The following is a 15,027-nucleotide window of genomic DNA, read 5'->3' on the forward strand; positions in this document are numbered from 1 at the left end:
AAGTCTTCATCACATTGAACTCCAGAATTTGTTGATAATTATTGGTAATATTGGTATTGCGCAACGAAATGTTAATTGTCGCAAGTGTGCTCATGAAAGTTGCAATTTAGTTCAACTACTCGACATAATATGTAAACATGTAGCAAGACCTGAATATTTTTGTTCGAACGAGAATTGTTAATTATTGAATGATATATTTTTGTTGTTGTTGCGACATCACTTAATTAATTATCATTGTTAATTGAACCGATTCATGCTTTTATCCAACTTTCATGACAATCTTTCTAATTAGCATATATTCAATAACTAAAATTCGGACATGATATAAGCGATGCCAAAAACATGATAATCTCTATTTCCCTTGTAAGTTAACTCTGGTGTTGGTAAAGAGATTTTAAAATCAAGAGAAATATTTCTATTTTTTTAGACGAAAATCCACGCGGCAAGCTACTGTCAAGTGGGTCACTGGTCAACAAGGCAGTGTAAACCTGGGCCCACATGTACCTTTCTACGCCCTAAGGCCGTCTTCATTAAAGAAAAGAAAAGGGAGCGGAGAGGAAGAGCGATCAGACCGTAATCAGTCCGGACTCCATCATCTGCTTCAGAAGCGGAGAAATGAGGAGGGAGCGGAAGAGAATTGACATTGTTCGGAGATAACGATGGTATGTATTTCGCTGAGATTTGTTACTCCCAAATCGGAGTGTACGAAATACTATTTGGAGGTGACGATGCACTAATTACCTTTCTCCCTGTTCCTTCTCCTTCCTCTCTGCGCAATGTTTCTGAAGCACAGCCTAAATGTTGGATCATGCTTTACTTATTAGCTTTTGTTCTGACATTTTTTTTTAAAATTCGATAATGCTGGAAATTTTTTATGTGCCGCTGAATTATATGTATTTAATTAGTTACTCATGAACTGTTCATTGTTATATTAATAGTTTGCATCGCCGTAAAAAAAAATAGTCTTTATAATATATAGAATTGTTTATCTATGTTCCTTTAATTTGTACATTCTTTCTTGCTAAAAAACTAAAATTAAGATCTACATATTAGAACTAGGGTGTTTCTAAGTTCATCTTTTTTTGTAAACTCAACTCTAAAATTTATCAGATTGATTTCAAATGCTGAATTCAAACTGTTGAAACTCGTCTACATTATGAATGATGCGTCTATATGTAAAAAAATTGAACTTTGGAATTAATTTAGTATAAAATCAAGCTGTCAAAATTAAAAGGTTTATAAATTAATTTTAATGCATTCATTTTTAACGATTTTTTACCACTTGACTCTATACAAAATTAGTTTGAAAATTGAATATTTTCATATGTAGTTACGATTGATTTCAACGGTTAGAATTCATCATTTGAAACCATTCCGATAGATTTTTTAGTTGAATTCACAAGAAAATTTTATGAACTTAGGAACACCTTTGTTCTACTCAGATCTACATATTATATATAATATTAGTGTTATGTATAAAAATAATAATAATTAAATATATATGACGTCTTGTTTCTTTGTATTGTAAAAAATAGTATTATCGTATGATTATCATATTAATATGTGATATTTATCTGTATCTGCGTAGCATAACTTAAGAATATGAGAGTCAAGCAATCTTGAATTGTCAAACCTTTTGTGAGAATTTTTTTTTGGTTAAACGTTAAAATGAGCATTATGTGACAAATCATGCAAATTTGCTCAAAATGAACAAACAATTATCAAGGACTACTGTTGTGTAAAGTGTGAAAATCATATACTTAGCATGTCCAATCTACTTCTATAAACAGAATTTTATCTCTCTACAAAATATAATGAAGCATTTATAAATTAAGAATCTAGAGCTATCTAAAACTAACTAGCGTTTTTTTTTATATTGGATTGAGAAACTTATATGGCTATTTTAAAAGATATTATTCCAAATATAATAAGATAATGGAGAACACTAAAACTTAACTTATCATTTACTTTATGAAAATATGCACCACAAGTAGGGTTGTTAATTGAATAGGACAATTCATGGACAAACGGACTGAACAATTAACAAATTAATATTGAACAAGTTACATTCTGAATAAGGCCCGAAATTCAGTTCATGTTCAAGTTAAATCTTAAGTACGAAACAGATCTGAACAATTATCCTTGTTCAGTGAAGAGCCAGTTTCTTGTCCAGTGAACAACACGTTTGATCAGCCTCGAACAAGCTCTAAGTTACGCCTCATTCTCGGAGTCTCTCTCATTTGAGCGCCTCTAGCCTGATTTTTTCCCTCTCTTCACCACTCTGCCGCCCTTCACCGTCTCTTTGTCATACACTCGGTCCGATCTTCGATTCCAGTAGGTCCCACTAATCATCCTAGAAGTGCGTCTCTCTTCTCTCATCTCTCATCTCTCCTATTTGAAGTCAGGTGACTTCTTCGCTGTCGCACCGTCTCTTTGCCTCTTCCTGTGCAGTTGTGCTTGAACTTGATGGGTAAGAGTTAACAGTGGGTTTTCAAGTATAGACTCCTCATTCGTACTAGACAAAATACATTTATAAATGAATGGGAACAAATTTCTATTGTTGTTGTACTTACTGGTATAGTCTTATAATATAAGATAAAAAATTCCAAAACTGATATAAGTTGTTTGACATATTCATTGCCAGTGTCAGGTAAGAATCGTTTCACTATTTGTTTTCTAAATTTTGAATCTATCCTCTGGGAGTTTCTTCTATAATTATTTTCTTTGTTTATTGAATGGTAGGATGCACAAACTCTAATAAAATATTTACAATATATATTGGGGATGACTGCGTGATGAAGATGCCTCCAAAGTATGCCAAATTCATAAACTGCGATGCAGTATTATTAATTTTCAATATAAATTGAGTATGCAGTAAAGAGTAAAGACAGTGTCAGTATGTATCAGCACCTAAACTACATATAAACCTAAGCTCTACAATTCATGTAGCATTACAATATACATACTGTTTGGTTCAGTCCCAATGCTTGTTTGGTGGCATCAGTACTTGTCTGTCCCTTCCTAATATTATGCTTGTATTATGTCTTGTTTGCTTGATGTTGTTGTCTTTGGCTAAATCTTTATAATCTCTGCCTTATCATAATATGTGCAATATATGTCTTTACAATCTTTACTTGACTGTTTGGTTCAGACCCAATTCATTATTTTAAAGTTGTATATAATATATATGTGCAGGTTGCTCCTGTCGTGCATCTTGCTATTTGGGTGTGACTATAGGTGTGGAACAATAACCAACTATTTCCTCAACTACTCCATTATTCCTAAAAATTAAGAGTACCTATTAATGAAATTAATAAACTATTTACTATATTCTATACTAGGCTAAATTGGTACTTTTACTCTTAATGTATTGGTACCTTAGGTTGAATTGGTACCAGTACTGTATTCTATACTATTTACAATATTCTATACTAGGTTGAATTGGTACCAGTACTATACCGGTACCTTAGGTTGGGTTTTTACTATATAATTTTTGGTTTAGATTCTAGTTAGTAGACTCCAAGATGTGTGTAATTTTTAGCATCACTGATTCTACTATGCTTGAGATTTGTTAATGTACCATTGAAACAGCCAAATCATAGACTCATAAACTCATTTTATTGATCTAAACTTGAATTGAGCATCTTACACCTATTGATGGTGTTGTAAAACCCAGTTTGATACAATTACAGAACCAAGTTCTAAAACAAAGTTTGTAGAGAAACAATACAAGAATGACGGGATTTTTCTCATTCTTATTAAGACCGTCTAATCATGTTATCTCAAAATATAATTATTAAATCTAAGAGTTTCACTTTTTCTCACAACACACTTGCATCGACATATCCTTGAATTAATTTATTTTGCAGGTTGAGATGCCCTTGCACAAGTTCAATAAGAAAAGGGTAAAAAGGTAAAACTTCTGGTCCAAAGAAATTTCAATATTTGTGTATTATATAAGTTTTAGGTACGAAAACCTTGAAAGTAATTTCAATATTTGTGCATCATTTAAGTTCTGTATTTTGTTTTTGAGCGAGTTAACTAATTGTTTCTCAATTTTTATGTATACCATTTATGTTTGTCAGAGGAGTGGAGTGATACTAGTGTCTCCACCCCTCATAATTGTTTGATTCTAAGTAGGCTTGAGATTCAGAGTTTGTTTACTTGGCATATTATGATGTAATCTAGACTAGTAATTTTATCTTTTAGATGATTGATATATAACAAAAGTGAGGATGACTTGATCTGATGAGCATGTGTAACAGTAGGAGATTTATTTTGTTTTGTGGTGCTATTTTGTTATGCTTTTCTAGGTCGATATTACAAGTAGATGCAATGTTTGTCATTTGTGTAATATTTTATTTTTTGCGATATATATTTTTAAGTTATGTTTCGTGCTATAACTATATTTGTTTTCGAGAAAAATTAGTAGCGTGATCTAGCAATTCATCATGAAAAATGAGTTATATTAGTAACAGGAATCTTTCTGTATAACACTTCATATAGAATTTTTTTTTTTGGGCAAATTTACGGTATGTGGAAGCAAAAATGCATTAGCGAAGTTGATAGGCATGTTGTGCATATTATACAGATTGCCGTATTGTTTAGTCCTGTTGATTGTCCAGGATGATATTAAGGTGGTCTATTAAGTTGTTCATTTCAGCACGGTTCATTGAAACGGGCATGTTATGAACAGGGATCAGTTTCGAACCGAACATAGTTGTAAACATTATAGGACGGGTCGATCTTTTATTTCGAGCTGAACATGAACAAGACCCTTTCATTTAATTTTGAACCGGGCCGAGTTTGAACAGAGGGGGTCCATCCATTAGCAGCCCTGGTCCACAAGAGACAAACACACTTCAAATTAAATAAGTGCAGCACACAAGAAACAAATGCAATAAGTACAACACACAAGTTTTTTACCGTTCCTTAATTATTGGTTATAGTAACAACAAATCAATTGCAAATCAATTATGGTGTTTTGTAATTGTGACACGGTTTGGTAACAAGATAAATCCGTCCATGTAGTGAACTTATAATGAGTACTATACCTTTTTTTTTTCTAGTGTATTGATACCTAATTAAATAAACTGAATACTAATGTTTCTTATAATTAATGTTGTCTTGAGTTCATCCTTGCTTCATTGAGAGCTTTGCTCAATATTTTTGTTTATTAATTGTTGTATTAATTTTGAATTCTTATCTCAAGTTTTTATTTGATTCAAAGCCTGTAACGAGTGAGAAAGTTTCATTTAATTGATTGGTACTTTGCCTTGATTAATTGTTGGCACTATGAAGTTAATTTACTCTCTCCTTAAACTGAACAGAGTTTTTTTTTTTTACCCTTTTTTCTATGACATGCTTATTTGTTAGCTATCTCTATTAGTGTTGCGTTCAATTTGTCTTATTTGCTGACTATGGTATTTACCCTTAAACCCTAAACCCTTGAACCCTCCTCTTTTTTTAATTCAAAATTTTGCTTAGAGAGTCAATTTGTTATAGTATTGTTGCTTTTTAATTCAGTATAAAATGTTTCAAGTATTGCATAATCAAGTACATTTTAATTTAAAATCAAGTATCTTGTTAACTTTTCATAAAAAAATTATCCCAAAATATGTATGGAAAGGACGATCGAAAGAAAGTAAAAATTAGTTTGTCAAAATTTTGGGTGATTCATAACATAATTATTAGGTTTCAGTGCAGAAATAATATGAGGATCAAGGATGAGATATCTTTTCTCTAGATTATAAGCTAATCATTTTATTAACAATTTTTTTAAATTAATTAGCGACGGACTTCTTACAAGTCCGCGCGAAAAGAGAAGGAAATTAAGATTAAAAAAACAATAATTAATTAAATAGAAGGTACAAAAACCGCTTCTTTCACTTTCTTTGTTCTATAGGCATCTAGAATAAAATCAACAATTAGAATGTTGTTTGAATTTCATATTTTTTTTTTGGCGTTATTGAATATACAACAATAACTTGAATTATGGAGAATAAAAAATTGTCAATAATGAATACAACATTTTGCATCTTTTTTAATTGTGACAAATTATGTATGAAAAAATTATAGATAAATCAAGCCAAAAGCTAAATCCACATGTTCAATACATCAAACGCACATTCATATATATATATTCATGTCATGCAACATTTATACTCAGCATACTCTTCACATGCTCACTACTCACATCAAGTAGCTCAAAGCTCCAAATCCAATTCCAAAAACAAGACTCCATCCAGCATTTTGGCCCCTCCAACTGGCATCTGAGGTGGTGCTATCGGCGTCAGCAGACGAAATAGGCGCCTCCGCAGTAGTAGAGATTGGTTTCTTTGTCTTCTTTTTTGCAGGCAAAGGCGCCGGTGCAGCAGCCGGTGGTTTTGGTCCAAAGATTGCCTGTGGCAGGAGGACGCTGTCGACGGAGTATACCGCGAGCGGGAAGTCGGAATAAAGTACACTGCTTACTGGTGTGTCATTGACTCCTGTTGACACATTTAGCTGTTCCACAATAATTATGCAAAACATGATTACTGTTAATAATGAAAGGTTTGTATGTCAATATTTTATATACATGTCTAAGGGGCATATATATATATGGTATAGTGAGGATAAAGAGATGATCAGCTAAGTCCTCTCTATATATAAATGGAAATTTTCTAATTTTATATATTAAGTTTTGTAATATTAATTATATGCATCAATATATTTTAGTCTCTCTATAAAATAAAATTACATTACACTGAATTTTGGAACCGTTCAATCTCAAAAAGGAGAGCTGATTTGAGGCACTCGTTCAAACGAAATTTGCTTTAGGACAAAAGATAAACTGTAAATTGAAAAGACATTGGAAAAAGTACAAACTCTTGAATTTTAGTCAAACAAATTAAAGGAGAAAATTAATATTTTTATATAATGTTCAAACCGACATTCCTCTATAACTAAAAACGTCGGAATATCAGCCAGCCTTCATAAAAAAAAAAAAAACAGAGAGATCACCTGATATTTTGACAACATTAACAATAAAATTTCAAAAAAATTCAAATAAAATTTAAAAATTTAAAAATATTTTTTAAATATGTTATTGGGTGTATAGATAGTCCAAGAATCACATTTCATGCATTAATCGAAGTATCGTTTGATCATGTATTAATTAAGACCGTTAACTTTGGATCATTATAATTTTAACTCACTTGATGTATTATAAAACATACATGTTATTATATAAACAATGTGTACATCAAGTCTCATTATATTTTATATAAATAATGTTTATATTAGAATTTTAAAATTTAACTTTATTATTAAAAATAATCAAAATTGTCAAATGATCTCCCTCTTCATTAAATGCCCTCTAAATCCAATATGTTACTCTTTTCTTGAATCTCAATTTGTTGACGCTGATAATTTAATTTTCAACATCCATCTTAATAATATTCCAAAACATTTATTTGTAAGATTATCCTCTAGATCCAGAATTTTTTTCCTAACTTGAGAATTTTTGTCTTGAATCAGATTTAGAAGTAATTTTTTTTTTTTAAAATAAGTATTTGACAAAGGTGTGCACATATGGAAAATAAAACATGTACACTAACTACAAGAATATATTTTTCATAAAAGGTATTTGACAAAGGTATGTGCATGACATGAATTTTTTTTTCAGAAACCATAAATAAAAAAATATATTTTACCAAACCAACTTGATTGCTTTGTTTTTTATTTTACAAAAACCATAAGAACCAAGATGCCATTTTAGTCCCCTTTTTTTTTTGAACTGAAATGGCAATTCGATCCGAGTCATTTTCACAAATTTTGAGAAAAAAAATATGTTGAAAAATTATAAAAATATCTTGAACCGAAATGTCATTTTGATCCCAAAAAAAAAAGTAATCATGTTGGTTTCATTAAAAAAAAATTGCATAACAGGGTCAATATTATTATAGATATTCTTGTTGGCAGTAATGATATACCCTCGAAAATAACAATATATGTTGGCTTATCTTGGACGAGAGTCCTTCTTTACCATGATATATATATATATATATATATATAACTGATTTTTATATATAAGAAAAATTGATTAGCGATACCCTGATCGGCTAATCAATGAAGAGGAAAGATATGCCTCTGATAATGTGATTGCTCAAAAGCGTTGCATGGATACCGTTGCCACTTGTTGGGGACTGAGTTTGATCTAATTAAGCTCATTCAACCCACGTGAATTCTTTTCAAAAGATCAGTCCAAAATTGATCGGATCGGATCGGATCGGATCTGCTGCTACGCTGTATATATATATATAAGGATCCCTGCTATTCTAATTTCATGCATCCCATCTAAAATAAACGGGTCAATTTTAAAAGTATACCTATTCGAATATAATGGGTTAGCTAGAAGAATCCTGCTATCACAACTATTCATCGTATCATGAGCAGTAAAGAAAAAATAATCCTGTTGGTGTGTGTATATATATATATATATATATATATATATATATATCTACCTGGTTGCTGGTGGTGGTGACATTCATAGTATAAACACCATCATTTCCTGACGCTTGTGTGCTAACTGGGTTACTCGCCGACTGGAACGTTGTAAGACTGTAGAACCGAGGTAGAACATGGAACAGCACAAGCTCAACCTGCTCCTGATCGGTGAGGCTGTTCAATGTACCGGCTTTGAGCTGGTGAAATGCATTATCGGTTGGTGCAAAGATTGTCAGACCGTCATAGGAACTGTTCAACTGGCTATTAATCTGCGTACTGACTTGGGTTTCTTTGAGCAACCGCAACAGTGTCGTGTACTGGCTTCCTTTTTCTAGAATTTTGGTTAGGCTTAGCGGCTCTGGCGTTGGGCCCGGAGCAACTGGTGCAGTTTTTGCATGGGTAGAGGAGAAGAGGAATATGGTAAAGAGAAGGAAAGAGAAGGACAGGGATGAGGAAGCCATTTGGTAACTCACAGTGTGTAGCTAGTGTGTGTTAACTGTTAAGTGTAAGAGGGATTGAGAGCTTGAATGAGGTTTTGTAGTGGTGCGAGGCGAGGGACAAAGGTGGAGGGGAGAGCGGTGGAATGAGCTGGCTTAATGTGAGACTTGAGATGACTGTTGCCTTTTTGAGTCCATCTATCGCTTTATTATAAGATCAATGAAAATATGATATTGATACCCAACTTGTCCCAGCTAGTGTAGTAAATATGCGGTTATCGGACGGACAGGGTATCGCCAAGTGATTAATCGAGAATAATCGATTGTAATTAGAAATAATTGACCGATTAATCGGGAAAATTCATAACAGTTTGATTACTGCCAACAACTAAACAGCCGATTAATCGATCTAAATTGACGTTTTTTGCAACACTAGTCCCAGCCTGTATATTTTATAGCATTGAATTGATTATCTAAAGGGACATTTGTTTCCGTGATGAACTATCATTTATTGTCTGGAACTTAAGTAATAATTAGCTCATAATATTTGAGTTAATATTAATACTTAAGGTTCTATTTTTCTTTGAAAAGGGTACGCTTTACATTTTTATTTTTTTTACTTGCTTGAAAATCACTGAAAAGTTAAATAATAATTACAAATAAGAAGAGAAGAGAAAAAGAAATTAGAATTTCATTTTGAGTAATTACTTGCACTAATCTTAATACAAGCCAATCTATTGATAAATGAAATTGATCATTAATTTGCAGTCATGTACAACAATTTAATTCAAAGTGAAGGAATCATATTAAGATCTCCAAATATTCTATCATTTCAAATTTTATATCAAAATCTAAAATTTAGGTCAGAACAAGACATAAATATATGATCAGATTTTAATTTCAGTTTATCAACATGTACCACATTACCTTTTTAAGTTAACAACTACTTTATTAACATTAAGTAATATTTGGCACAGATCTAGATGCAAGATATACAAATAACTTTTGAGGCATAGTTTGATCCAGACCGATTAATTGGCCGATTAGTCATTGGCGATGACTAAACCGTCATGGATTTTCCTGACTAATCGACGGATTATTTCCGGCCGATTATTCCTGATTATTTCCGATTAATCGCTTGACGGTACCATCTCTGTCTGACGACCGCATACCGTTATTTATAACACTGGTTTGATCTCAAGTAATCCATATAGGAGCATGAATGAATGGAGCATAAATGTTTATCAAAACAAAACAAAAATGAGAGGACCAATTTGATGTACATAAAAAAAGGCAATTTATGGTGGTAAAGTTGGGGTGTCACAACTATCCCAACAGGCCATGTAAGGTGTATGGATAACTTGTTTTCTACTCATTGTTTACAAGTCCAATCATTGATTATTTATTTGGCATATCCTATTCGAATCATTGATTTAAAGACTCCGGTTCTGGATCTTGAAAAGCTAATTATTATTCATTTTCCAGTAGATCTATATACCGATTTTTTTTTAAATACCCTAAAAAAAATGATTTTATTAAAAATAACCAAGTTTTAGTCATATTTTTAAAAATATCCTGGCCGCAGAAAAAATCTGCGCTCCGGAATTTTTATTCCGGGCCGCAGAAAAAATTTGCGCTCCGGAATTTTTTTTTTTTTTTTTTTTGGAATTTTTATTCCGGAGCGCAGAAAAAATCTGCGCTCTAGATTTTTTTTTTTTTAGAGTTTGAGTGATGATATCTCACAATTTGTTTGGAGATTTTCAATAAAACTTCGCAGTCTTGTTCTACGATGTCAAGACTACATGTCGGTCAATTTTCATAATTTTTGAAGATGTTTTGTTATGTTAACCAGAGGTGCAAGTTTGGACTCAGAACACTAGTGGAAAAACAGAAATCAGGATCGGCCTATCTGGATCGGTTATATGGACACCCGATCCTAATAAGTATCTGGATCGGTTTATTTAAAAAAACCGATCCTAAAAACTATTCAGATCGGTTTTTAGTAACAACCGATCCTAGTTTATTACTATTAGGATCGGTTTTTTGTGGAAACGGATCCTGATACTATCAGGATCGGTTTTATTTTAGAACCGATCCTAATAGTTCAATCATTTGGATCAGTTTTTAGTAAAAACCGATCCTGATAGTATCAGGATCCGTTTCCAACAAAAACCGATCCTGATAATTAAAATATCTCAAATAAATCTTATTAATTGAAATATATCATAAAATAGCATCTGGATCGGGTCTATACATAATAACCGATCCAGATAACTTAAATACATATAACAAATTAAAATATATCAGAAAATAGCATCTGGATCGGTTTTTAGCAATAAAACCGATCCAGATACTATCAGGAACGGTTTTATTGCTAAAAACCGTTCTTGATAATTTTTTTTTTTTTTTTTTTTTTTTTTTTTTTTTTTTTTTTTAAGGTAGCATGGTAAAACCTGGCCAGCTTTCAAGTACTTTTTTTTTTTTTTTTAAAGAGGTTTATAATTAAATTAATTTCTTTAAAGAGGTCAAATTAAAGATATTTCATTCCCTATGTACATCCTATATATGAACCGTCTGATCAAATTCGAAATAATATGGTCTTGGTCTAACCATATATATTTTGTTATCTCAGGTAATATGAATTCGTTTCCATTTGTTCATGACATCAATTAAGCAATTAATTTTATGGTATTAATTTATAAATAACAAATAAATAATTAAACAAACAATTATACAAACACAAACAAGTTGTTTATTTTTTTTTAAATAATCTCTGGTTATATATATATATCTCAGATAACTTAAATACATATAACAAATGAAATATATATCAGAAAATAGCATCTGGATCGGTTTTTAGCAATAAAACCGATCCAAATACTATCAGGAACGGTTTTATTGCTAAAAACCGTTCTTGATAATTTTTTTTTTTTTTTTTTTTTTTTTTTTTTTTTTTTTTTTTAAAGGTAGCATTGTAAAACCTGGTCAGCTTTCAAGTATATATATTTTTTTAAAAAGAGGTTTATAATTGAATTAATTTCTTTAAAGATGTCAAATTAAAGATATTTAATTCCCTATGTACATCCTATATATGAACCGTCTGATAAAATTCGAATCAATATGGTCTTGGTCTAACCATATATATTTTGTTATCTCAGGTAATATGAATTCGTTTCCATTTGTTCATGACATCAATTAAGCAATTAATTTTATGGTATTAATTTATAAATAACAAATAAATAATTAAACAAACAATTATACAAACACAAACAAGTTGTTTATTTTTTTTTAAATAATCTCTGGTTATATATATATATCTCAGATAACTTAAATACATATAACAAATGAAATATATATCAGAAAATAGCATCTGGATCGGTTTTTGGCACAAGTCATTGATGCATAACCATATGAAAAGAAAATATATTATATGCACAAGTCATTTGAAAATTAAATAAAATTTTTATTAAATAATTAACTTATATTTCTAATATGTAATTTTTTATATTTATTTAAACATAACCATATGAAAAGGTTTTCCAAATAAAAGAAAAAAACTATCTGGATCGGTTTTATTGCTAAAAACCGATCCAGATACTATCAGGATCGGTTTTTAGCAATAAAACCGATCCTGATACAATTTTTTTTTTTCAAAAAAATTTCTGCAAAAAAAAAAAAAAAAAAAAAAAAAAAAAAAAAAAAAAAAATCAGGGTCGGTTTTTAATAAAAAACCGATCCTAATAGTATTAGGATCGGTTTTTTATTAAAAACCGACCCTGATTTTTTTTTTTTTTTTTTTTTTTTTTTTTTTTTTTTTTTTTTTTTTTTGCAGAAATTTTTTTGAAAAAAAAAAAATAGTATCAGGATCGGTTTTTTATAATAAAAAACCGATCCTGATACTATTTTTTTTCAAAAAAATTAGTATCAGGATCGGTTTTTTTATAAAAACCGATCCTGATACTATTAGGATCGGTTCTTTATAAACAACCGATCCTAATGATAACTTTCTATATAACCAGCTTAGCTAGGGTTCTTCTTATTTTCATTTCGCGCCTCTCATTTTCAATTTAGCGTCTCTGTCTCTGTCTCCGTATCTCCCTCTCAAATCCTCAGTACTCTCTCTCTCTGTCTCCGTCTCTCTCTCTCCTCCGTGTGTCTCTCTATCTTTCTCTCCGTCTCTTCCTCTCAAATCCGAGCATCTCGCACCTCCGGCTCAATTGTGCCAATTTTTTATTTTTTTTATTGTTTCAAAAATGAATTAATGGTGTTTGTATATTGTTTTACAGTTTTGAGGACATCTCTCTCAAGTTACTTAATCATCCGGCCGATCAACTATCATGGTATTAGCTTTATCTAATTTTCTCATTATTATACTTTTAAAACACATTTTTTTGTATTTTTTATTGGAAAATGTTTTTCTATCTAATTGTTACCTTTGTTTTTGTTTTTAGGATTTTTTTTAATCTCAAGTGATGTGATTGCAAAAGAGGTAATTATTGATTTTTTTATTGTTGTGCTTTACATTAATTGCATAATTGTGTATATTGCATAAATGTGTGTTAATTGAAGAAATAGCCCAATTAGTCACTTGTATGTTTGTTAATTAATTTTTTTTTTGGATTTAAATTTATTGTTATAATATGTAATGCTTCACAAAACTTTGTATGAAGTACATGAATTTTTTGTAATAGTTTAATATGTGTATGATAATTAATTTAGAATGTGTATATGATATTTAATTGATTATTGCTTCTTACTGTGCAAAAAAAAAAAATTTAGGATGCTGGCCAGCAAAATATATATGGAAGCTGGTCAAATAAATAAAAATATTTTTTTTAGCCTCAATAAAACATCAGGATCGGTTTTATATAAAAACCGATCTTGATAGTACGTATCAAGATCGGTTTTTATTCAAAAACCGATCTAGATATGTAATTTTAAAAAAAAAAAATCGAAAATACTATCAAGATCGGTTTTTATATAAAAACCGATCTTGATATGTAATTTTTAATTAAAAAAAAATTCGAAAAAAATATCAAGATCGGTTTTTATATAAAAACCGATCTTGATAGTACTATCAGGATCGGTTTTTAGCAATAAAACCGATCCTGATACAATTTTTTTAAAAAAAAAAAAAAAAAAAAAAAAAAAAAAAAAAAAAAAAAAAAAAATCAAGGTCGGTTTTTAATAAAAAACCGATCCTAATACTATTAGGATCGGTTTTTTATTAAAAACCGACCCTGATTTTTTTTTTTTTTTTTTTTTTTTTGCAGAAATTTTTTTGAAAAAAAAAAATTTGTATCAGGATCGGTTTTTTTATAAAAACCGATCTTGATAGTACGTATCTGGATCGGTTCTTAGTCAAAAACCGATCTAGATAACAACTATTAAGATCGGTTTTGTTAAAAAACCGATCCTAATAGTTTCTATTTGGATCGGTTCTTTAAAAAATATAAAACCGATCCTGATAGTATCAGTATCGCCTTCAACAGGATCGGTTGGATTCCGATACTGATATGTGTATATAACCGATCCTGATTCCATATTTTCCACTAGTGGAAGCACTCTTTCAGCAGTTCGGGCAATTTTTTGGAGATGATATCTCACCATCTGTTTGGAGATTTTGAATGAAACTTCACAGTCTTGTTCTACGATGTCAAGACTACATGTTGATCAATTTTCATGATTTTTGAAGATGTTTTGTTATGTTAACCAGAGGTGCAAGTTTGGACTCAGAAGCACTCTTTCAGCAGTTCGGGCAATTTTTTGAGAGATGATATGTCACGATCTGTTTGGAGATTTTGTATGAAACTTCATAGTCTTGTTCTACAATGTCAAGACTACATGTCGGTCAATTTTCATGATTTTTGAAGATGTTTTGTTATATTAACCAGAGGTGCAAAGTTGGACAGACATGTAGGGAGAACAAGGGTAGAGCACTTATCCGATTCACCCCTTCGACGTACCAATGATAGAGAGTTTTTTTTTATAGTTTTAGTTTAGTTATGTTTTATTATGTTTGAGTTTAGTTTTATAGTTATTGTTTTAGTGTAGTTTAGTTTCGTTATGTTTTATTGTGTTTGAGTTTAGTTTTATAGTTCTT

General features: G+C 30.6%; 1 protein-coding gene across 1 annotated transcript; it reads right to left on the bottom strand.

The window, feature by feature from the left end:
- Positions 1–6,179: 6,179 nt before the first annotated feature.
- LOC144571707 (fasciclin-like arabinogalactan protein 6) lies at positions 6,180–9,085 on the bottom strand. Its single transcript, XM_078321068.1, has 2 exons — positions 8,505–9,085; positions 6,180–6,504 (listed from the first exon to the last, which is right to left on the bottom strand). The coding sequence occupies exons 1-2, from the start codon at positions 8,946–8,948 to the stop codon at positions 6,193–6,195; spliced, it is 756 nt and encodes a 251-aa protein (XP_078177194.1). The 5' UTR covers positions 8,949–9,085; the 3' UTR covers positions 6,180–6,192.
- Positions 9,086–15,027: the final 5,942 nt, after the last annotated feature.

The sequence above is a fragment of the Carex rostrata genome, chromosome 19 (assembly GCF_964058835.1).
Source record: "Carex rostrata chromosome 19, lpCarRost1.2, whole genome shotgun sequence".
Lineage (NCBI taxonomy): Eukaryota > Viridiplantae > Streptophyta > Magnoliopsida > Poales > Cyperaceae > Carex > Carex rostrata.

Coding starts and splice junctions, on each gene's coding strand:
- LOC144571707 (XM_078321068.1), bottom strand. CDS start 8,948: ATGGCTTCCTCATCCCTGTCCTTCTCTTTCCTTCTCTTTACCATATTC. Junction 6,505..8,504: donor TCACCACCACCAGCAACCAG/GTAGATATATAT, acceptor ATTGTGGAACAG/CTAAATGTGTCAACAGGAGT.